At 40.5% G+C, this 25270-nt stretch overlaps 1 protein-coding gene across 1 annotated transcript in view; it reads right to left on the bottom strand.

The window, feature by feature from the left end:
- The window catches only part of B4GALNT4 (beta-1,4-N-acetyl-galactosaminyltransferase 4), a 174779-nt gene that overhangs the window by 50816 nt on the left and 98693 nt on the right, over positions 1-25270 (bottom strand). Inside the window, exon 3 of the mRNA XM_063289239.1 lies at positions 6143-6253. Within this exon, the coding sequence (XP_063145309.1) occupies positions 6143-6253 (111 nt within the window). The remainder of the gene's footprint in view (positions 1-6142; positions 6254-25270) is intronic.

Here is a 25270-nt window from a genome sequence, read left to right as displayed (position 1 = left end):
GTATGTATAAAAGAAGAATAAAGAAACTGAGGTCCTCTAGAAATGTTGGATTTCAACTTGTATCACCCCAAACCAATGTTAAAGGATTGTGGGAGTTCTTAAATACAGGTTTAGTAATGTAACACATATTTCTCCTAGAGATGCCAGGTAGACATGTAAATTATTGATAACGTTCATCAGCTAGCAAAGAGAAAGACCATGAATTTCATTAAAAAAAACAAAAACAAAACTGAGCATCACTCCATATTTTACATGGTAGATATTACTGGGCAGATACTGATGAACACAGGGCATTACACAGTGTAACCCACTACAAGATTTTCTGGATTGTAGGTAGGTTATAAATATGTTAAATAAAATGTGCTTGGGACAAGGTTGAGATTCCCTAAAGGATAAATATTAAAAGAAATATGATATGACAGCCATTTGTTTATCAGTGAATAACTAAATGAATAACTGAAACTTCTGGCTAGTTTATAAATATGGTTTCAAACCAGAAAAAAACAAGTATAATAAAAGAATGTAAAATCAGAACAGCTGCAGAATAAACCAAAATGTATCCTCCAAGTAGACAAAACAGAACAAAATTCTACCACTTGCATCCTGGCTTGTAATATTAGCCCAAAGATGGGTTGGGTATTTAGCCCTTAGAAGTCAATAATGCCTCCTTGAAAAACAGTGGGGTCTCCAACTCTGAAAGAAACAGGGGTGAGGCTTAAAAGCAATGTAGGTGCTATAGTTTCAGACAGCTAATTGCAAGCTGACATATTTGATAAAATACTGGAGCATATTGTGGCCTCTCAATAACAGCCAATGGTGAGACTATCTAGACCCATTCCAATCAGTCTTGGTTATGGGAAAACTGACATAATATTCTTCCACCAGGAAGAGAAATACAAAATGACAGCTCTGGCTTCTGGACAGCTGGCACAATTTAGGAAAACCTTTCCTCCCACTATTAGCTTTCCTGTAATTCAAACCCACTCAGTTGGTCACAGTCACATGGAATAGTAATGGCCTCTTTCTGCTACTGACCGCTACACTCTAATGTTATCCAAGCCAATATAGATAGTAAGCTCATCTGATCATCATGCCATATCATTTGCATCATTCAAGAACTCTTTTGGCTAAGAAGAGGAAGCCTGACCAGCTACAGCAAGATACTTGGTAACTGCTGCATATTTCCCAAGCTGCCTTTATCAACAACCCAATTCCATTGAAAAAAGAAGATCTAAGCCCAACAGATGGTTGTATTAAACCAAAACATATTATAGCAACCTCAGAGATGTATGGGGATTACAGTTTTATAAGAAGGTTGAGAATTTCCCGTTAGAGAATCTTAATTCACACAAAGCTTCTTATTGCCATGGTTAAACTCTGTGGTGAACACATGCACTAGTTCTGTCTTCGCGTACCTCCACCCCCATGTTTCTCTCATTATTTTGTAATTTCTTTCTAATTCCTTTCCACCCTCTGAGGCTCATTCTACTGGTTAAGCACTGCCACCAACTTATGGCCTTTATTTATTCTTTCATTACTACTATTGGCCTTCCCTACAGCAACTCTGGTTCATTAAATATGGTAGCAAACTGAAGACACAATAAAAATGTACTTTCATTAATGCCTTGCATTAGCAACATTGCAACAATTTTTGGATGAAAAAAGGAACTCTTTATTTATAATTTAATATGTTTGGGGCCAGCTAGTTAGCTTGTGGAAACCCAATATTTGTGAACTCTATTTTTACGGGGTTCTTTTTTCTAATTTTGTATACTGCCCAGAGGCCTTTGGAGTTGGGCAGTCAATACATTTAAAATGATAATAATAAAATTAATACAATAACAACTCAGGTACATTACACAACAGGGAGAAGTTAGTATAATCTTTCCCCATAATGTATCCTCCAAGTAGACAAAACAGAACAAAATTCTACCACTTGCATCCTGGCTTGTAATATTAGCCCAAAGAATTTCACTTGAAGGCATTTTCAAATACATGATCTCTATATGCCTTCTAAGGTAATACAGAGCCATGTGAAGTAGGGCTGTATCATGGATAGACATGTATGTTATGCACCTTGAAAGTTAGCAGCCTTACATGAATTAGAAATATGGAGAATGGAAAATTCCTTTGCTATTCAGAAATGGCCCTCTGCTATTTATGCCTACTGGTAGTAGAAAAAAGAAGCCACATTTCGGGTATCACCTATGAAGTAGCACCCTCCATAGGTATTAATGTCTAAAACATGTTCTTTCAATATACATTTCCAGAGGTTACAAGATAGGCACATTACCTTCTTAGTGTGGCACTATGTAAACTGAATATTCCATTTCTATAGAGGTCCTCTAGGCATAAAATTCTTTAAAATTTCTTAACCACTCTTTGGCACATATTAACCCATCAAAGCAACTTAAAACAAAACCAACATATAACCCATCCCCTACAAAACCATTTAGATTGAAAAAATCCTTGGTATATGTCACCAGAGAAATTGTCTAGAATGTATAAAGGCATTTCAAATTTATGTTGGAAATATGAACAAGAAGGGACATTTTATCATGTTTGATGGACATGTGAAAAAGCTAGAAAATTTCAGATTCAAATACATACACTGATTCGCAGGATTTTAAAGATTAATATACAATTGAGGCCAGAGGTCTTTCTTTTGGGACTGATGGACAAACGGTTGGAAAAAAAATCATGGAACTTTGTTTCTGTATATGATAACTGCAGCAAGATTATAGCATGCACAAAGATAGAAGGATTCAGCATTACCCACAATGGAGGAATGGTTGGTGAAGATGATGGAACTTGCTGAGATGCCTAAATTGACTTCTTTGATTAGAGAAAAGACAATATCTATGTTTATCGTTGAAACTCCTTATGGACTTTTTGCATAAAACAGAAAAAATGAACTTATGATTTATGGTCTTGATTAGACAGGATAGCTTATAAAAGAGACATGTTGTAATCATAAGGTGAAGTAAAAGATGAATTTATAATTGTACTTACAACTGCTGTAAAGAAAATTAGAACTTCTTTGTATCTTTTTTCTTTCTTTTCTATTTTTCTTTTACTTTTTCCCCCTTTCTTGAACTTTTAGCTTTGATTTCTTTCTTTTTCTTTTCCTTACTTTATGTTAGTTTGTCTTAGTTTTTGTCTTCCTTTTTAAAACATTTTTAATAAAGACTTTGAAAAAAATCCAACTATAAACCAATATCCAATGTTTCATATGTAACAGAAACATTGTAAAATTATGTATAAAAGATTATGAAAAGATTAAATCAGTTAACTCTTGTTCAAAATGCCTGGTAAAATAACAAGTTTTTCAACTGTTTTTTAAACAGTATGATGAGGTGGTTCCAAAGGGTGGTGTCAATGGGTTGGTGCCAAATCAGAGAAGGCCCTGCTCCTCTTGACAACCCTTGTTTCCTCTAAAAGAAGTGAATAGGAACAGTCATGCAAAAGAAGTTTCTGTTTACAGAGATGATTCTGCTGAGAAAAATTTTTTTCATTTCCTCCTGACGCTGAAAGAGCTCTTGCTGCTACACATAACATGGCTAACATTTGATTCTAAGAATGTTGGCATCTCCAGCTGAAGATCAAAACCAGGGGCCATTGCAGTCAACAATAATTCACTATTAACAAATGTGAGCTACAGCACAGCAACTTCTGAATCCACAGTCTTGCTGAAAATGGGCCTCTCCCTTTTTTAGTATCTCTGTTGCAATCACAGTGCCATCCAAGCACAGATCCCCCTTGCTTCTTGCATTCAAGCCTGAGGATTACAACCTGGCACACCTCAGCTGCTGCTCCCTGGGAATCACTGTGATGGAGGATGGGATCACCAGCTTCATTAAAGTCACAGGAGCTGAGGCGATGGGAACAAACAGAAATGGCTGAGATGGAATGATACCAAAGTAAAGCCCTGATACAGCCCAACAGAGTATCTTCTAGTGAAAAGTCAGTGCTTTAGAACTGACGTCTCAATAGATACCATGCACGTCACGACAGACATAGTTATTTTGCACAAAGCTACTGTAAGATGCTGACCAGTCTCCTGTGAAGTCCTAAGCACTGGACAAAACAATAAACTAAATTAATTACCATTTGGGGCACATCCCAGACTTCTGTCTGGCAGCGGCTGCTGCTGCTGACTAAGCTAGAGGTTTTGCTCATTTGTAATGCCGCTTCCAGGTTTCCCTCTGTAATCTAACTGCAGCCTTTTCCCTCGAGCACCTCCTCTCCTGTTTTCCCAGTCACCTGAACGCATTTCTAACAACAGCTTCTCTGCATGTTTTCCTTTTCCTGTCATGATGGCAGCCAAACAGCACCTGAAATGCCTAGGTGGAAGTATCTGTGTTGCAGTGTTGAGTATTATTCCAAACCCTGTAAATAAAACTCAGCTAAAGATTCAGTGGGAGGTGGGTTGGATCGAAGAGGAGGGAACTGAATGAATTAAATCTTGTTTATATGCCTGAACTAATTATAGAGCCTCCCTGACAGCGTTTAAAAACATTGTTTAGCTGTTATGAACATAAACCTTCAGGAAAGGTTCAATTATTGTAAGATCACTTCATAAAACAATGGCCTCCTCAATCAAAGAATTCATCTACTTCACAGGCTGGTGCACCCTACTGGTAGACAACGTAAGCATGACAACAGATGCTGAAATCCATCATGAAACTTCTATGAAGCATCAGAGTAGAAACTGAGCAAATGTTCTTATTTTCTTTAACATTTCTCATTCATTTCACTGGCAGTTCAGTGGATTGCATCAGGCTGGTACACACAAAACACTAAGCCATAACACGATTAGGTTGATGTTGGTTTTATGTAATTTTGAACCTATTCATTATGACTTAGTGTTATTTACAAACTAGATTGCTCTGGCTTATTTGACAAACCATGATTTGGGTTAGCCCCAACCATTCAATGACTTCACTTTAATTTTTCAATTTTCCTTTTAATAATACTTTCTAAACATTCTTCCTGCAAATCACCAACTCCGAATTATCTTCTTTCCCTAGTGGTGGGAATGATGCTGGCATAGCAGGAACCAGAGATTCTTGGCCTAGGGGGAACCCTTGTCAGCAAAACTCAACTGCCTTCTGTGTCCTTGAAGAGAATGGCCAAGTATCCCTTGAGTGGGAAAGGCAGGATGAAAAAGGTTAGAATTTAAACTCTGGTGCATATATACAGGCTATGCTTGCTGTATATTGAATAAGCAGATCTTCTATTGTATTTGGCTTTGTTCTTATTTACAATAAAGTATATATACTATCCAAGTTGTGTCTGAGAGTCTACCACCAAGTGCATGAACTCCAGAATAAAGGCTAAGGGTGCAGACAACCTAGATGCATAGTCTGTTTACATATCATAGCATTTGTATACTGCTGACTCCATGTAGGCCTCTGTTTGTTTACACAGAATCCAATAATAAAAAATTCTACAACATACAGTAGAGTAGAGTAAAACTGTTACCAATAATGCCCCCTTTGTCATCAGGCTCATCCACATGGGCTGCCAAATGTTCTCCAGAACAATTCTGTTTCGACTGTCCTTCTAAAAGCCACCAGAAAAGGTTTTATTCTCTTTTTTTGCAGTTAAAATATTCCATAGGCATGGAGCACATATTGAGAAACATTGTTACCTTGCTCCTTTCCCCAAAACTGACATGGGATGGGGCTTTTAACTTCACTAGTCAGGAAGCCCACACTGGATGTTTCGTGTCAGGAATAAGGCAAAGAAACAATGCTGAGTCAGGAATGAAGCTCGAGTCTTTATTGTTTCTACCATAGAGACAGAATCTTGCCAAACTGAGCAAAACTAGCAGGCTGTAAGGGAAAAGCCCCAGAAACTCTAAGGCGGGTCCTGCCTGAACTTCTTGGCTGGGCGCCCAAGGTCTTCCACACTGTGAGTACGTTTTTCCCCCTGGAAGGGCCCCCCCCTCCTTCCTCGCCTGTGATCTCCATAATATCACCTCCCCCCTCAGAAACAGATTCCATCACATGTTGACAGTCCTGCAAGTACCAAATCATGCAGGGCTTTGTAGGTAACAACCAGCACCTTGACTCGTATCAGAAGTGTACTGGCAACCAATGCAGTGCCCAAAGTTCTGCTGGGCCAAAGCATCGCTTACCTGCTCGTTCCATGGCAGAACGTGGCTTGTTATGTTTGGCTTTGAGGATCTTCCAGTTCTGTCATGGCTGTACCTTTTAGAAAACCACCCATGAACTCCTTGATCTTCTACCTGTAATCAGAAAAAAAAAGAAAATGTAAACAACAAATGAATAATTAAGTGGGATGTCTCTTGTAAAGGACCAAAAAGGCATGCATTTGGAGTTATACAAATGTTTTGAGAAAATTAGTTGATAATCATAGAATATAAGTGTTGGAAGAGATCTTAGAGGTCCTCTAGTCCACCCTCCTGTCCAGTATGGAAATCCATCACTACAGCACATATAGAAAGAGTGCAGCAGATGAAGAAGATCCTCTGTCTCACTTAGGTCTGTTCACATACACAGGGCTGCCCCTCCTGAGATGCCCCACTTTAAAAACATCATCAGGAAATGACTCAGACCTGCCCAGCCAGGTTGTGTCAACCATTCCTCCTTATAAAGAGACAAATTAGCAAGGCAATTGGGGTACTCAAAGAATGGAACAAAAGCCTTAGCCTGTGATCAATTACACCTCCTCAGATTCCTCTTCTGGCAGAATTCTCAGCCAGCTGCCACCAATGAAGAAGGAAAGAGAAAACATCCTAGGAAGCTTCAAGATTAGCAATGTAGCATACTGGCTTCTCCCCAGTAGCAGAGGACTTTTGAGATGCCTGTACCAGCTAAAGATGGAAGCAGGTGGCTGCTTTCTGCAGGACTGGGACTTTTACACCTGGCTTCTAATTAACCAGTTTGTTCCTTATGAGCAGTGTTTTTCAACCTTGGCAATTTCAAGGTGTGTGGACTTCAACTCCCAGAATTCCCCTGGCTGGGGAATTCTGGAAGTTGAAGTCCACACACCTTGAAATTGCCAAGGTTGAAAAACACTGCTTATGAGGAAGCTGTAGCTCTCAGTGAGGCAAACAGTGCAGTGGTTAGAAGGATGTAAAGGTGAACTGTGGCTCTTGGAAGCACTTGCTCACATCTGGAGTGTGGTTCTGATCTCATTCATGAGCATCTATCATAAAAGGACTGGAAGTCTGAAATGACAACAGATATTCTATCTGTCTGGCAAACACAGGGAAAGATGTGGGGCTCTGTTATTCACAAGAACTGTCACAGAGCTCTGGAAGAGAAAGGAGCTATTTGCAGAATAGGCTACATCATAAGTGAAAACAGTCTTCCCCAAGGTGGTACCTTCTCCAGCTGGGAATACTGGGAAGTAGTCTAACACTAAGAGTGCACCAGGATGTAAAAGACTATTTTAGAATAAGAAGTCGAAGGGACAAAAGCTCTGTTGTAACATATAAGTTCAGTAAACAAACAAACATTCTCAGGGAATACCACTCAGATTGTGCAAATGCACAGCATGACTTTGAAGTCCTTTAGATTGTTGTCCACATCTGAAGATAGGTTTATCTCCCAGAGTAAGTGGCCATACATGGGTGGAACTACTTCAAAGCCTTGTTGTGCACAACACATTCCAGCAGACATCAGCAACAAGATGGCTGCTGTGGCCTTTGTTTCTCAGCAAGACTCTTAGCTGGACAACTTGAATTTTCCCTCGAATATTGATCTGGGTTTTCCAGCTCTGTCTCAGGTGTGTCATCAAACCTCAGAAGATAAATCTTCACATGTGCAAAGATTATTAAAGCATCCCTGGGCCTGGACACGGAACGGAAAGACTCATCGTAGCTGTATTTAATGCTATTACTTTTTAGCTGACTCTCACTTAGTTTAGATGACTCTTGAGAGGCAAGCAAGTGAGCTTCTCTTATGGGGAAGCCAAAAATATATTGCCCGAGACTTGAATGTGTGTGTGTTTTAAATGGGTGAGGACTAACATGAAGACATTTCATTTCATCATTTCTACTTTAGCACTGAGGCTTGGTCTTGCTGGAATGTAAGAAAGCCCTCTACAGTTAAAAGGGTATTCTAATAGTAGTACACTGTGAAAGCAAGAAAATATTCTGAGGATAAAAATGCAATGCAGCAACTAACTGAGCCAGTTTGGTCTAGCAGTTAAGGTGCTGGGCTAGAAACCAGGAGTCTGTGAGTTCTAGTCCCGCCTGAGGCATGAAAGCCAGCTGGGTGACCTTGGGCCAGTCACTCTCTCTCAGCCCAGCTCACCTCACAGGGTTGTAGTTGTGGGGAAAACAGGAGGAGGGGGGCATATTAAGCATGTTTCCCATCTTGAGTTATTTATAAAAATAATAAAGGCGGGATAAAAATTAAAATAATAAAAAAAAATAACTTGTTCCAAAATGTTTACTTGCTTGGGTAAATTAAAAAGGGCAGACTAAGTGGAGAAGCAGTCAGTCTACAGAGTCTACAGCTTGAAGTATTACAACCCAACCCAGACTGGCAGGCTGCACCCATGAACACTAACCGGCAGCCAGAAGACATGACAAAAATCCCATAAACCTGGACAGACTCAACAACAGTTTCAACTGGGAAACGGTTAATAGTTTAGATCAAGCCAAATCCAAAAAGTCTAGAGAATTCCTGGAAGCTTGGCACTCAGACAAATCAGCCATCAGCAGACCCAGAGACATAAACCCCATTTATACACCATTTAAAAAATATAATCAAAAGCCTTAGGAAGGAAATGAATAGCCTAGAACACATCCCTTCCAGCAGCCAACACTCAGATAAGCAGGAAACAGCACCAGATAATCAGGGAAGAAACAATACTGTACCCTAATCAAGGGACCATCAAGGAGAAAGTCACACTTGCACCGAAACTGGCAGAGCAAACTACCGTATATAAATAGCCAGCAAACCTCACTCTCCCTTGTACTGATGTTGTTACCTAGCCTGGCAATGAAACATCTGCAAGAAAACATCCAAGCTCAGAGAACCCAACAGTTCAACCCTGGGTACATATATTTTCTATTGGAATCCATACACAAGTTAGCCTCTCTTACTTTCAGGTTGTTAAATCTAGACCTGACCTGAATCTAGATCCCTTTTCATTGTGCAAATGCAGTTTCAGGGTTCCTATTTCTCAGTTTTTCGGTGTTCTGAATTCATATCCTTATTAAGGAAAGGAGGCGGCAAAGGATGTATATTTGATTATTTTACCAAACACTCATCCATGTACTCCAAGAATCCTCCATTTCCCCATTATTAATGAATTATTAATATTATCAATTATAATTAATTATTAATAAATTATCATACTAAGTATCTTTAGAAAGTATCTTTAGAAAGATAAGGTGGTTGAAAATTGTTAAAAAATATATCAACCCTTACCCCAGCTCACTGATGGAGATGTTCTAGCAAAATGCAGTAGTTTCTGTGTCACATCCCTAAAGATATGTTCACTTCTATGAAAGAAATAATATCTGTCCCATGTGTATAAATCACATCTATTCATGTCTTTTTTGCTTCATGTGCATGCTGCAGGAACCTAAGGCCAATTAACTTTTCACCCCAGACAAACACATGTTGTGCACTTCCAGACAGCTGTATTAATCTACAGGCAAAATGCCTTGCCTACAGGCGGTTTTCATGACACCATAGCCTTCCCATCTGTGATAAGATTCCTCTCACCACATTTCTCCTAATGAGAAAAAAACATTTTAGCTTTAACCTCTTAACGTTACCAGTATTACTATTACATTCACCACCACACTTCTGCAGGTAGTTGGGGTGGCCTGTATTCCATTGCAGGGAATTCTTGCTCTGCTACTTTGGGTCCTGTCCTGCATTTAACCCCTGCATGGTCAAACCAGGGCATATACATCCAACTTTCAATCAACTTTCTGGCATTTGGGTATAAACTGTTAAAAGTGGATCTTTTTTCACCCTACTTCCCGCTTTAGTCAAATGCCTCCACAATTACAGCTGTTCAGAAAGCTGTTTAAATGGAGTCATGCCCCTAAATTGTATCTATTCTAGGCTTTTCTGTCCAGGTTTGCTGCTATATCACCATGGCCAATGATACTTTGCAGCTTTATAATCATTTTTCCCATTCCCCAACACCCTCCCCACCAGCATCCTCTCAGACAGTTGAATTTTAGAGGGGGGGGGCGGTTAAACACAAGACAAATTACAAACACACATTTTGGGGGGGACATGTTTTTCTTTTTGTAGAGAGAGGATGAAGGGATTTTTGTAAACTCATGATCCAAAGCTTAGAGGATGGAACATGCAGCTGTTGCCCAGTTTGAAAGGAATAAGGGAAAAATTCTTCAGGTTTAATACTTCCAAAAATAAAAGCATGCCCTTGATTATAGTATTTTAATATCAAAATGAACATTTTTAAGTTCTAGGAATCAGAAAAACTGGCAGTCTGGAAAAGCTTATTGTATGTTTGCCACCTGTAATAGTGCACATTCCATATTATTCTTTTGGCATTTTGTACATTATTTAAGGGTTTTAAGCATGTTAATCTTTTTGCCAGTTTTTAGTACACCAGTTCTTGCCAAGAGAGTGCAACTCTTCATTTAAAAATAAAAAATTAGCAGGGCTGTAGAAAAGATTCAAAAGAAAAAAAAGATTCAAAAGCGGCAAAAGACTTGTGCAACTGCTTCAGAAGGTGTCTTTGGTGGTCTGGTGTTGTGTGTGCAGATGCCATGCAGAAACTTTTAAAACAGCAGTCTGAGTCATGTAAATGACACAGCTGCTTTAATGCTTTGAGAACCCTAACCCTAAGGCAAAGTCCTATTTTTGAGCCCAGGGTTAAAAGACGAACTGGTTTCTCTTAAGAGATGAGTCAGAGAAAGAATTCTCCATCAGCTTAAAAATTTAGGAGACTGTCTTATTGACCAATTCATACCTGTATGTTCCTGGGGACGGGGATATAATTGTTGCTGAATGCATTTGTAGCTCTTAATGTTTAACAACATAAACACACACCTACACACAACTCAACAACCCTTGATGGGATCAAGGAGGATTCCTCATATTATACTGTGCACATTTTACACTGCATATTATACAGTTATGCAGTGACCTCAAAGTGTAATGATTGCCTATTCTAAAACATTATCAGACTCACAGGCAGAAGTTTAAGGATATCTGATTTATTAAAGAACAGCATGCAGGGTCACAAAGAAAGCTGAGAATGCTAAAAGCGTGGGCAAATTCAAACTAAAAACCCTAGGTGAAAATGAAATCCCTCCCCCTTAGAATCTTCTCAAGTCCATATCCACAGTTGCTCCTAACGGTTTCTGATGGTCTGCGGGAAAAGTCCTTGAACAGACAGAATAACCCAAACACATTCCATTCCCCTGATTCTACATACAGAGCTTGGTACAAGGTTTCACAGCAGCTCCCTCCCATACAGAAACACGCGTCAGCGCCATGGCATGGGAAATGTTACGATGTTTAAAATACATCAAAACAGTGAACATGACACAATGATCTTATTATCAATATATAGTCTTTCACATTTTTTCTGGGATTGTTTTTCCCCTGCCATGGAACCAGACAGGAGTAAATACAGTATAGAGATATTTCAGTGAAGGTTATAGCCTCCTTTTTCCCCATTGCAGTGATTTTTGTCAGCTCTTTGGTAAGTTTCATTGGCGAGATAAGAGCCACCATGAAATTACATTCCCCTTTCCATCACACTATACCCCTAAGAAAGGGAAGATTTACCAGATTCCATGGTGATATGTAACAAATTACTATTCCAGCATTGTCAAAATGATGTCCCTGCTTTTTCCTCTGGTCTTTCCTTCTCACATTAATCTTAACTTTTAGTTTCTATTGAAGATTAGGGCTTCTGTCCAACTCTACTCTAGCACCATTTCTATTGCATCTTTATTACTGTCAGCCTCTTCTGGAGACTATTCTGTTGAAAAGCAGAATAAAAACCGAGTAAATTAATTAATATCAATTTGTGTATTAATTAATTGCTTTTTGTAGGCATTAGGGCTCTAAGATACTACTCTTAATAATCCAGCTCCGAACATTCCGAAAATGGAAAAAGCTCCTTTAAACCAATAGTTTACAGTGGTGCCTGCAGGGGTGTGTGTTTGTGTGTGTGTCAAAATGGCAGCTGTGACTGCACAGAGATCCATCCCTTTTTTAAAATGTGACATCCATAAAAAGGGATGGGGTTTTCTTCACTCAGTTGCAGCTGCCATCTTGATTTTTTTTTTTTTTTACTACTCGGTGGATGTCACATCCTGGTACCTTTCTGCCCCTACCAAGGTGATCCTACCAAATTTCTCTTTTTCTCTGTTTTTTGCAACCTTATAAAACCTCATCTGGAAGCTCCCAGGAATTAAAGGGGGGGTTATAGAAAGAATATGCTGAACCACTAAGACTGGCTGCTGGCGTTCCTTCAGCGATAAGAGAGCCAAAAGGGTGGTTGTTGCTTCCTGCACTGCCACAGTAATGCCAAAACCTCAGGACTAGACAAGTGGAATCCACACTGTGATTCCTTCCCATGCCAGGACAAACATTTTCATTTCCCACAATGCCTTGGGATGACGTTATGTGCAGTGCTTTGAGACCCTTTTGAGGAAAAGGCCTCTCCCAACCACCTTGAGGTGACTGTTGCTGTTGCCACCCCTAATCAATAGAACTGATTCCTTCCTAGGGTCCAGTTCCTTGCCATTTGCAATGGGGAAAGAAAGGCAGGACAGGATCTAAATCTAATAAATGAACTACCACCACCAAATAATAGTAATCACTCCTTCACCAGAGTCCAAAGCTTTAGCCTGCTATCTTATTTTCAGCTCCAGGAGGAACAGTAGGGTAGACATCTAATGAATAAGCAAATAAATAATGAAACTGTGCAGAAGAGGATGGAGCCAGTCACTGCTCCTGAGATCAGACAAGAATGCCAAACAAGCTGCAGCACCTCCCAACCATGCACACACAGTCTGCTCTTTTAACACCTGTGTGCCTTTTGGAGATCTCTGGTACCAAAACTGACAGCATGACACACTTTTATCCGGCTTCCAAACCAAACCGGAGAACAGGATTGTGTTGAGGATTTTGCTCCCTTCCATGATCTGTCCTCTTTAGCTTTGAACTGAAACAGATTTACTCGGGAAGCAGCAAAGAGAAGCTTATTGATCATCTGGGTGGTAATTAATAGGAAGTAAATGGCACCTGTAATCATTGCTTCCACTACCTACTCACAGAACAGCAGTTCTAATCACATTAAGGGGGCTTTGTTACATTCACCTGCCACTAAAAGCATCCTTAACTTGCTTGCAGACATGGAAATGTCCCCAGAGATACATCAGTAGCTCTTAGGTATGTCAGGCTCAGGTTTTGGAGCCTTTATTCTATGAATTTTACCAGGCCAATATGGTCTGGGCAATTTGTGTAATAACTTTTGTATCATTTAAAATTCAGGAGTAATACACATTCTGTGTGAGAATGCAAGGTCATGCTCGGATTGCTACTACTATTATCATGCCTAATTTTTACGGTGAGACTCAGTGAGAGTAAAAAAGGCTTCCTGTTTTAGTTAATCTCAAGATAAGCAACAAGTCTGTTACTAAAAAATCTAAAGAAAATGTTTGGCCCAGGCAGATTCTTTGCCATCTTGAGCACTAAAAATTTATTGTCATAACCTTGTAGTATGCAGAAATGATGCAACTTAGAAAGACCATCTGAACTTCCATCCCTGAACTCTTTGATCAGTTCTAGTATGGCAAAGAAAAGACACTATCAGTAAACTATCTGGCAACAAATGGTAATGGAGTGTGATCAAAAGTAAATCATTAAGCTCTAATGGGACAAAACAAAAATATCACCAATGGTGCCTTCCTAGATTCCTTCTTTTAAAAAGAATTAGGTGGTGGTGGTGGTGGTGATGACGACGACGACTTAAACTTGTACACTGCCCAACTCTCAATGATTCTGGGTGGCTCACAACAATCAGATAGATAGAAACTTTATTTCGGTCATTGACCAATAAAATACAGTCTATAAAACAAAGTTATCCCCTAGTATCAATAACTGTTAACAACTATTTGTAGGTGAAGCTTACATATAATGTAGCAGAATTTTGCTACTTTCAAAGAAATACATTTATCTTTGTTGTTTAACAGATAACGTAAGTAAAAATTATCAAAGTGCCCCGGGGATTTAAACAAGAAGGGGATAATCAGCTGGTGGCAAATGTCCCTGTAAAACTGACAATACAAGAGAACATGGGCTGTGGTCTCTATAGCACTCGTGTCACAGGGGCAGAGACAGGTTTCATATGGGATTTTCTTATATTTCCCCTCCAAAACATCTGTGGGGAGGGCATTCAATTGGCGTAGTGATAGGGCTCTCCTAAATTTGGTAACTGTAATGTGTAGCTGGTGTGGACAGTAAAATTTGATTGTTGACAGCAGCAAGTTCTGTTTATCCTTCTAAATCTAAGATCCTTTGCCTTAGTAGTGATCTAGCTTGGTCTGACTCTAAAGCTAAGATGGCATCACTGGAGAAACCACAGAGGTTCAGTCTCTTGGATAGCTGTTTCCCAGGAAGATTTAAAATTATCTGCCAATATTAGATGGGTCAGTCCCCCGGGGTTGTGATGTAATTTTAACCAGTAAGTAAAGATATTTATCCAGAGGTTAGATTCAAGTTTACAGATTCCTGCTTCCCGTCAAAGTACAGCATTTGGAACACAGCAGGTAACCTGGAAGATATTTCTTAGAAATTTTGTTTGGATTCTTTCTCCATGTTGTTATATGGTCCCAATTGACCCCCATATAGCAGTTGTGCTTAGGCTTTAGCTGCAACCAACTTAATTGCAGCAGGGATAAACTGTGCTCCTCTGGTAAAGTAATACGTTTGGATAGCTGATGCAGATCTCTGTGCATCACGAGTTACATACTGTAGTCCAGGCAGGCATTTCTGCTTCCAGTAGCTTGAAAAACTATCCCGAGATACCTAAATATCTTAACCTGCTCCATGGGCTGCTCACCTAAGTTCCAGTTTCTCTGTTTTGGACATTTGGAGAAAGTAAGTATCTTAGTTTTGGTGTAATTTATTATTAATTCCTCCTCAGTACAGTAATGCATAAGTGATCTCAAGGCTCTTTTGAGGCCAATGGAAGTCACTGACAGAATTACGCAATCACTGCATCATTGGCACAGAGTAATAAATTGACGTGTCTTTGTGCTAATTTAAGGGGATGAAAAGTGGAGTTACTTAAATGAGGGACCAATGAGTTTATATACTAGTGGAATAAAACTGGAGCCAATACACATCCCTGTCTGACTCCCCTCCTTACAGGTATTTCCTTCGTGACATGTCCTTGGTTACTGCCCCTGACTTTCAATCTTGTATTTTAATGAGCAGCAGGAGTAGATGTTTGTCAGTTGTGGAACTTTTGAGTTTATACCAGAGTTTGGTTCTAGGTACTGTGTCAAAAGCCGACCTAAAGTCAATAAATGCTACATAAAGGGATTGTCCTGATTGATGAGTGTACTTTTCTACTAAATGTTGCAGCACCAAGGCAGGGTCTAATGTTGATCATCCTACTCTAAATCCAGCCTGTTCATCCATCAGAATGTCTTCAGATTCAAGCTAATCATTTAGTTTCTCCTGGAGATGTTTAGCATACATTTTGCTTAACAAACTAATTGGATGGTAGTTAGCTGGGTCGCCTCTCTTCCCCTTCTTATATACTGGTATTACAATAACCAAGCTCCAGTCCTTTGGAATCATGGCTGAATGGTCTATTGCAGTGGAAAGTGAGGCTAGCACTGGGATCCACCGTTCCAAATTATTTTTTTATTACTTCATACATAATAAAGTCTGAACCTGGGCTTTCCCTGGTTTGAACTGCTTAATGATATTTCTGATCTCTGAGCACGAGACTGGGGGCCAACGGGGGAGGGAGGTCACATCCAACTCCAACTCTGCCAGGGAATTCTCTGCTTGACCATATAGGGTAACAAAATAGTGTTCCCATATATCCGCTGGTATATGTGGTGGTGAAGAGCTATAAATATTGTTAGAAAAAGAAGGGGCTACCAACCTCCAAAAGATAGGGTTTTTCACACCGGCAGCTGCTATCAAGCATTGCCAGGACAGCCTCATAGCATTCCTTTTTTTTTTTTTTACAGGTTAACTGTTTATACTGTTTTGTCAACGTCATTAACTTAGAAATTGTGCAAGAACCAGGATTCTCTTTGTGTAATTTAAAATGGCAGTTTAAAGAATTCCAAGCTTCACAACATTCATGGTCGAACCAGGCATGATGTATCCTTGGATCATGCCTAATTGTAACTGACTGGGAGCTGTTAACAATGATTGAAATAGTTTGGTCAAGTTATTAAAGTTAGCCAGTATGATGTCATCTGACTCACCCTCCACTATTGCTGAATAAAGAGACTTGGCTGGTTCCCTACTAATGGAGTTAGTCACTCTAGCTGCTTGCTGAGATGTCCATTTAGCACAAATGAGGCAAAGGTCATCAGCCACCGTTGCAACATGGCAGGAAGGTAGAAACAGTCTATCAGAGATTTTCAGGCACAGAGTAATGGAGAAATGGTCACTTTCAGGTCGACTAACAATTACAAACTTACATAGATAGGGGATTAAACTCTGAGAGATCCCAGCATAGTCTAGCAGGGAAGACTTGGTGCCAGCCCAGTGGGTATACTCAGCTGGGTCATCATCACTAGTAGACCCATTTAAAATGACCAAATTCAGTTTTGTGGAAGTTTGAACAAGGCAGAGCCCTCTATAGTCACCGTATATGTCTTTAGATTGGCAGCAGAGAATAGGGGGTGTTTTATTACAGAGGGTAAAGGTTGGTGATGAAATTTGGCAAAAAGTGATGTCATTTGCTCCAATTCTTGCATTAAAATCACCAGCCAATATTAAATGTGCTGCAGGGAGTGTCACCATGAGATCTTCCACATAGGTATCTATTTTATCCCATACATGCCTTATCTGTGAACGTATATGCAGGGGTGAGATATACACGTTAATCCGAAGGCGTTGACTCCTATTGAATTGAAGCAGAACTGCCAGTGCATACTGGTTTAATGGTTGTAGTTATCTGAACCTGCAGTGAGGTGGGTGTTAAGATACCTAAACCCCCGCAAAGCCTCCCACACCCTGCACCAGGCACAGCTGCCAGTGCGATTGTCTTAAACTCCTCTGCTAGCAATTCACCCGTGTGCCATGTTTCCTGGAAAAAAACTACATCATGGCTGGAGATATATGCCAGAAATGATGGATCTCTGCTCCTGGATTTCCACCCTGCGATGTTCCAGGAAATGAGAGACAGGGGGGTAATATTGGTTAAGCGTCATTCAGTTTGGCCAGACAAAAGTATTGCTGTGGACACTTCCTGGGAAGCACCAGCGGGATTATATCCCGTGACTCCTGCACTGTCAACTGCAGCACTGAAACAGCCTAAATCAGTTGTCTGGATGCCCTTTAGTGAAACTGAGATAGAGTCCTGTGAATGCTGGTCTGCAATCTCTGTAGTTTGCAGGGCCAAGTTTACATTTCCCGGTGGTATGTTTAAATCTTCAGTGGTGCAGCCCAGTTGCCTGTCCGATTGCCTGTCTTCTGAGGTGTTGGAGTACAGCTCATATTAATACTGCTGTTGCAGCCTTCTGCGTGGGGCACAGAGACCAAATCAATCAGTGGAGTGGCTGGTATTCTATTCTCCGCTAAGGGGGAGTCATTTTGTGCCAGCGATTGGATACACAAGGTCTATAAGTGGCTCAGCTGTAGCAACTGTGCTCAATAAAGTTGTTTTCAGTTTTCTAGCTTGTATAGAATATTATTCTGTTCATTCCTTGGTAGGGAGCCAAAAGCACTAATGAGACCTGCTTCGGCTGGATCTGAAGAGTCTTCGTCAGATGAGACTGACTGTCTTCAACAGATTAAACCTTGCTTTCTCAAGGCCGGGGGCAGGGCGGCAGCAGCTTTGGATGCCCCTGGAGCCAGCTTAAGGTGGTTATTTAATGTAGGTGACATGGCAACAAATAAGGATTTAATCTTTTCCTCCCGAAAAACTCTGGTGGGGGAAATTTGGAATGAAGCTAAGTATGCCCTCATCCTAAGTAACATCAGTGGAATGGTTTTGTTGTTTATTCGTTTAGTCGCTTCCGACTCTTCATGACTTCATGGACCAGCCCACGCCAGAGCTTCCTGTTGGTCGTCAACACCCCCAGCTCCCCCATGGAGGACTCCGTCACCTCTAGAATATCATCAGTGGAATGGTGGATTGTTTAAAAGTCAAAAGAATCTGCTTGAGATGAGGGGCACTTGGAAGCCATTCAAAAGCATGTAAATCAATTTGGCCATATTGGCAATAAAGAAGTTGTCCTAAAGAAACTATGATTGCCCTCCTAGAACTCCAATGTCCGGTGTTATACCTATTCAGAAAGATGCTGAGAGCAACCTGGTGTCTTTGCAATATGCAGTTTGGTTTCATAGGGAGCACTTCCTTAACATCCAGAGGAGCTTTGATGTATGAACAGTTCCTGTTCTTTGCCTTTTCCGGCATTACAGAGTTATTGTTGCACTTTTTTAGTTGCTGTGGCACTTCATCAAGTTGTTTTACTTTATCTTTAGTTGCTTGCTCTTTCACAGCACTCATGCCCAGGTTACAGGACTTAATTGGAGCTGCTGCATACTCTTTAGCTGGAGTAAAAAAATCCGGTTTCATGCTTTTCAATGTAAGCCTCTATATCTCTTTTCAGCATTTCCAAATCGTATTTTATGGCTGACAGCTGCTCAAATATTGAAATAACAGTCTAGGCTGTGAGCAGACATTGTTTTGCCATGAACTCAATTGTATTCTTCTCCCTGTACTGGTTTCGCTTCTTATCTTTAAAGTTATTTTCGGTTTCCCTGAGGGTGATGGTTGGACTGTTTATTTGCAGTGGTGATACACAATGAGAGCCCACAGAGGAATCCCAGCCACCTCTAACTCTTCCCTGGCAGACAGGGAGAGCTCCAACTGCTGTTGTTTCTCCAATTCTGTTTGCAAATCCCATTGTAACACTTCAAATTTGTTGGAAGTAGAAGGGAAGCTTGCTTTACTCATGGGTCCTTTTCATGCAAAGTGTTCGTCAATCTTTGGTTGTTTTGCTGACTTCTGCGAGGGGAGAGATCCTTGGCTGGTACCCTGTCATTTCTTCCTCTTTCCCATATCGTTCAAAACAGAAAATCCTTGCTCTATGCCTTTGCCTTTACTTTCACCTCACCCAGAGTAACATAAGTTAGATTAAAAAGAGTCTGAAAATCATTAAAAATCTATTAATATAATTAAGTGAAAGTGTGTGCTACCTGGCTGGTGTCTCAAGCTCCTCCTCACAGCAATCAAAGAAATTACAATCAAATCAATAAAAGTTAAAGATAAAAGGTGGCAAGCATGATGAAGCGAGGGGTCTCACTCTCCCTCACCAAAGGCCTGGCTGAAGAACCAGGTTTTCAAGGCCCTTCTAAACAACAGCCAAGTGGGGGCCATCCTTATCTCAGGAGGAAACTCATTCCTGAAGACAGACAGTGCTACATAGAAGGCATGCTTCTGGGGTCCTGATGGATGACATTGTTTAACTGAAGGAACCCAGAGCACGCCAACCCTGCAGGATTGAATTGGCCAGGAAGATGCTATGGGAGACAGGCGGTCCCTTAAGTAATGTCAAGTAATGAAGTTTATCTCCATTGTGAAACAAAGTCAGATTAATTACTCTGAACTTCTCCTTTATGTAATAAATAAGGAGAGAATAATATGCACATTATTTCACCATGCTTCTTGCAGAGGACACTGAAATAATTTCTAAAATCTCCCCTCAGGAAAGAAATACAATGAAATAGCATAAGCTCATTAGTAGTGGAGATTAGCGTGTATGTCTGTTGGGCTCCATGTTGCACTAAAAGCCTTCTCTAATCTAGTGTTCTCCAGATGTGCTGGATGACAACCCTTGTCATTCAGTCAGCATATCTACTGAATACATTTCATGGAGATAATGGAAAGCTATACACCAAATTGCGCATCCACTGGACATAGCATTGGAGAAGGTTTCTCTAAAACCCTTCTGTTCTTTAGAACTCTTACATGTACACAAATGCTGTTGAAATGCATGAAAGTATGCCTGTGTCCATAACGTATGTGCTATTACCAGATGTAGTGTGGGAAGGGAGGGAACATATTCCTGCACTCTTCAAAGCTCCTGTGGCTTTTTGAGCCACTTTTGAGGTCAGAGGGAAGCACAAGCTAAGGCATCAATGAGACTTGTGTGCACCCATCAAAGCCTGGGTAGAAAAATGAGTGCTGCTCTTTGCTTCAGGAGATAGCAAAACTTATATGAAAAGCCCAGCTTACGTGTGTATGATATTCACTCATACACACTCAGTCCCATGAGATAAAACATCTTCCGTATATACATTATGGAGGACGTTTTGATCTCCAAAGGATTTATTTTATTCTATGCATTTTTACTCTGAAATAAACCATACTCAATCAATGAGTCATAAAGGTCTAATGTAAATGTCCTTTTAAAGACTTAATTCACTGATAAAATTGGGTGGATAGCTTTTTTTTAAACAAATACTTTTTTGTTTAAATACTTGCTTTTTTAAGAAAAGCAAAAGTACTCTGTACTTTGTTTTGTCTACCATGTGTGCACCACTGCCCTCTTCTGGATGGAGTTAGTTCAAACAGTTGCGACTCATTTTGCCATTGTTACAAGACAGGTAAGACAGCAGAGACAAGAGCCACCATGAATTTTAGTAAAGTGATGTATTAACTTTTAAAAAGCCTACATATATACATACATACCTATATACACATATATACACACACATACACATACATACATACATATACACATATATTTGGGGTATTTATATGTGTGTCTCATACAGAGACACACATATAAATACCCCAAAAGAAGTATTACGGATTATTAAGAATAGCTACAATATAAAATGTCTAAACAAAAACCAACAACATGCACTCCATTATATAGTATCATTTTTAAAAAAAATATCTGAAGGCCCACAGAATCCAATAAAGATCAAACTCAGCCAAATGTGGACTGGGCTATTCTCACCTGCTTCAGTCATTATTTCTTCAGCTAGAAGTGCTATACATATTCTTGCTCTAAGGAACTCAGAGGAAGCAGATCTGGGGTTCTAAAACTGCCAGACAAGTGAATCAAATTCTGACTGTGTGCGCTATTATCCTCAGAGTGTGTGTTTCTAGCGAGTATCTGTCCTTACTCCTTGCTCCACAGGTGAATACCAATAAGCATTTTCAGTTAACAGAGCTCCTATAATGCTGTGGATATCCACGTTACCCATGTACATTGTCCCTGATACTGAACTTTCTGAACTCTTGAATAATGAACCACTAAGGTGTAAGGTCACAAGTTGGATCCACTGCACTCTTGTTTGGTTTTTTTTTTTTAACCTTTGCTCACAGTGAGCTCTGGTGCTCCTGATTCACTTCTTTACTCACAGACAGAACAAGCAAATCTAGATACTGTAGAAAGTTTCTTTGACATTGTATCAAGGTTAAATTAAACTAGCTTAAAGGACGTCATTTGATCACCAGGAACTGAAAAGTTCTTTTGTTGAAGCCCTGATATTGAGCATTTTACAAAAATAAGGCCTTAAGAGACAAAGTAACCCCATCTCTGGATACAATGATGATACTGAGGATTTCAGAGAAAGTATATTAAATGACTTTGGGAGGGGGAGAGCCCTGGAGGGACATGAGAACAACTGTATGGTCCTTCAACAGCTACTTCTAAGCTAAACCGTGCACACTCCCTTACATCTGACATTGCCAGCTGCTTTGTATCATGGACAGAGTAATCCAGCTGTGGCCCTCAGGAGCCAGAGAAGACTTAATTGCCCTTGCTGTCACATAGATGGGCTGCAATAGTGCCAGGCAGCACATCAACAAAAAGCAGGCAAAAGAACAGAACCACTTACGGTCTGATCTATCCCTTCCTTTAAACAATTCATCAAGCTTTCAGCTGTAGATGATATCAGTTACTAAGAATAGCCAAAACTTGCAGCCTTTGTCCAATGGATATATGACCTGGAGGACTAGCAACTTCAGCAGCTCTAAAAGTGGGTCTTATTAAAGATGACTATGTGAGGCAGATACGTAGATAAGCAGGAGTAGCTCTCCAATCTTTGTATCATCTCAAGGACAGAGAAACTAAGGTATGATCCTATGGTATACATTTTATTATATACTGTACTGGCAAAGAGAGTAGCTTTGCAGTATTCACAGCTCCTCCAGCCTCATAACATTGCCTGGCTGCCTAAATTGCCAGACAGTTCCGGGTGGCCAGAAAAGCCCAAAGAATCAAACAATCTGCATGGGGTTCAGAGGCATTTGGCACTGTGGAAAGAGAAAGGAATTGAGCCGATCTAAGGTTTTTTTCAGGACAACAGGGGTGGACAGACTCAGCACTCAGACATAAAGTCCTGACACTACAAAGAATGAATAACTGGGGAGCATGATTTCTGGAATCACCCGTACCTCAGAACTTGGGTGTATGAGTGGGAGCTTATAAACACACTGACCTGGGAATGGTTCTGATCACACAATCCAGTCTATCTGCTTCCTCTTGGTGTAGATTTAAGCAAGTTGCTGCCCTCACTGCCTGGTTAAGATTTGCCCTCTGAAAGATGTATGTATGCATGCACACCCACACAGGTTTTCCATCTCTCTGGCCAAATCTACTTACGAAACCTTTCACAGTCTGACGCCCTCCAAGTGTACTAAAGTACAACTTTTAGAACTCCCACCCAGCACAGTAGTCTAATATACTAGGAAGGGAAAGATTTTTTTCCTGACTCAATGTTTTGTCTTCTATACAATGGTTATGGATATAGTATTCTAGCTGTAAGAAGGAGGGTTGTTGCTGTTGTTGTTATTATTATTGTGCTACTTATTCAACTACATGAGGAAAAGAAAGGCTGGATAGCATTTGGTTTTGCTTTTCTCTATTTTTTGAAGAAAAAAAATACATTAAAGAACAGGACAGAGTAGCTTTGCTATTGTCCACTTGCCTTATTTTCCAAAGAGAGGCTCTTGGAAGATCAAGAATCAAAGATCATTATTTATGTCTCAAGATAAAGCAGGAGTGAGTGCCATTCATCATGTGTAAAATTATGAATAGAAGCTAATAGTGGACATGATGCTAATGAAAACAAAATCCATTTGAGACATGTTAAACTGCAGTGGATATACCAGAGAGGGGGGGGGGGACCCTTTAGCCAATAAATAAAAGGTTGCAGTTTCATACAATGGATAGATAAAAGCTAAGAAGCCTGTAAACCTCTAGTAAGAATGGCTAACTTTGCAAATTATCACTTGGTATCCAGAGACTGGCACCTGTTCAGAGAAAGCTCTGCAATAGCTCAAGCACTCAAGTTAGAATTCAGGTGCTGTTCTCTCCCTTTGCCTCTTCCTCTTCCACAGATGGAATTCCCACGTAAGAGTTAGTTGAATCAGAACAACCTAATTTTGAATAATTTCCTCTGTATGTTCCAAAAGTGAATCAAGTCCTGTTTCACAAGCAAACCTTGAAACAGGATTCAACAGAGAAACATTAAAGAAAAAATTGGTGCAGGAGAAAAATACTGTAAATATGGAAACTTTTATTTCATTACTAAACTCCAAGCAGCATGAACTGGGAGGGCCTCTCTCTAAGGAACCCAGATATAATAGCTGTGGTGTGCAGCCTGGGCCTCCTCCTGCAAGCTTACACACTCCATTTCTCCTGGCAGCTGCAGAGACGAGGCTTTAGGTTTTTATTGCTGAGGAACACAGAGGCTTTTTGATCTGCCACTGCTTCACGCACACGCGCACACACATGCACAAAAGACTGGGAAGGAAGTGCGGGGGGAGAGGAAAGTCCGTTTATTCAGCTTCCACCAAGCTTGTGTTACTCTTCACACACTGAGATCCAAGTGCAAAGTGCAGGCAAATTAGGCGATGAGAAAACAGGATTCTCTCCTGCGCAGCCCTTTGGAGAGGGTCAGGATTGGGCCTTGGAGTTGAAGTAAGGCTGCTCCATGAGGAAGCCACATATGTTCCGTTTGGGAGGGATGCAGAGACACCCTCCCCCCCTCCTTCAAAAGCACAAAGGGCAGCCCACCCTTCCTTCCCCCATCATCAAAGAGCAGACAAATCTCTTTCATAGCCACTCAGTTAAAATTTCAAGGCAGCAGAAAAAATTCTTCTTTGAAAAAAAAAATCACAGCACTATTATACCATCTTCTTAATAATGCCTTCAAAGGGCATTGTGGCTTTTTTTCCTCCGGGGCTTAAATTAGCTCACTTCAACAGAGTTGGCTAATTATTTCCTTAGCACTGGGCATCCTAACGGGCTCCCTTTTGTTGACAGTATTTATTATCAGCCACTGCCTCTCTTCTTCCCCGCCTCAATTCTTCATGCTGCTGCTGTGAAAGAAGCTTTTTAAAGACACACCTTGGGATGTGGATCTATTCATTACCTAGAACTCCTGAATGAAAGTCCGTCATAGCAGACCTTAGGGTTGTGCAAAGGAACTCAGGCAATTCAGATAGTATACCTGCAGGCGAAAGACAAACTGTTTTCAGGGAAGGCTTTTATTCACAGTATGACACTGAATTTGGAAGCAGTGGAAGAAAAGTATTTCGCAATAGAAGGAAGCACGGGGACCTGTACAGGTAGATAGTGAGGCAGCCAGTGCTGTGGAAGATACCAAATTATACAGGATGATGATGCTTCACAAAAAGGAGTGCAGGCTCTTCCAGACCACCATTTTGCAATGGATCAAGTTTGGAACATACCCAAAACTGCAGTAGTGGTGGGAGACTGTGGGGCACCTTGATGTCATATCTACCATGATGGGGCAAAAAGCAGCACTCCAGTCAGGAGGAATTGGCCAGAGAAAAATGGTCTCAAAGCATGCCTGAGGGGGAAAGGAGAAAAGGGAAATTGTGTGGCAGCAGCAGTAGATCCAGCATTGATGTCAGCCAGCCCAGCAATCTCTGCAGCCATGAAGTGACCCCCTTCCACAGCCCACACTGTAGTAGGGTGTGTGTATGGTTATCCAGGAATCCTCCAGAGCAATGTTTCTCAACCTTGAGATCTTTAAGATATGTGGACTTCAACTCCCAGAATTCCCCAGCCAGCCATGAAATTATTCAACTATTT

The sequence above is a fragment of the Candoia aspera genome, chromosome 1 (assembly GCF_035149785.1).
Source record: "Candoia aspera isolate rCanAsp1 chromosome 1, rCanAsp1.hap2, whole genome shotgun sequence".
In the NCBI taxonomy this organism is placed as follows: Eukaryota; Metazoa; Chordata; class Lepidosauria; order Squamata; family Boidae; genus Candoia; species Candoia aspera.
This window is presented reverse-complemented; position numbering and strand designations above follow the sequence as displayed.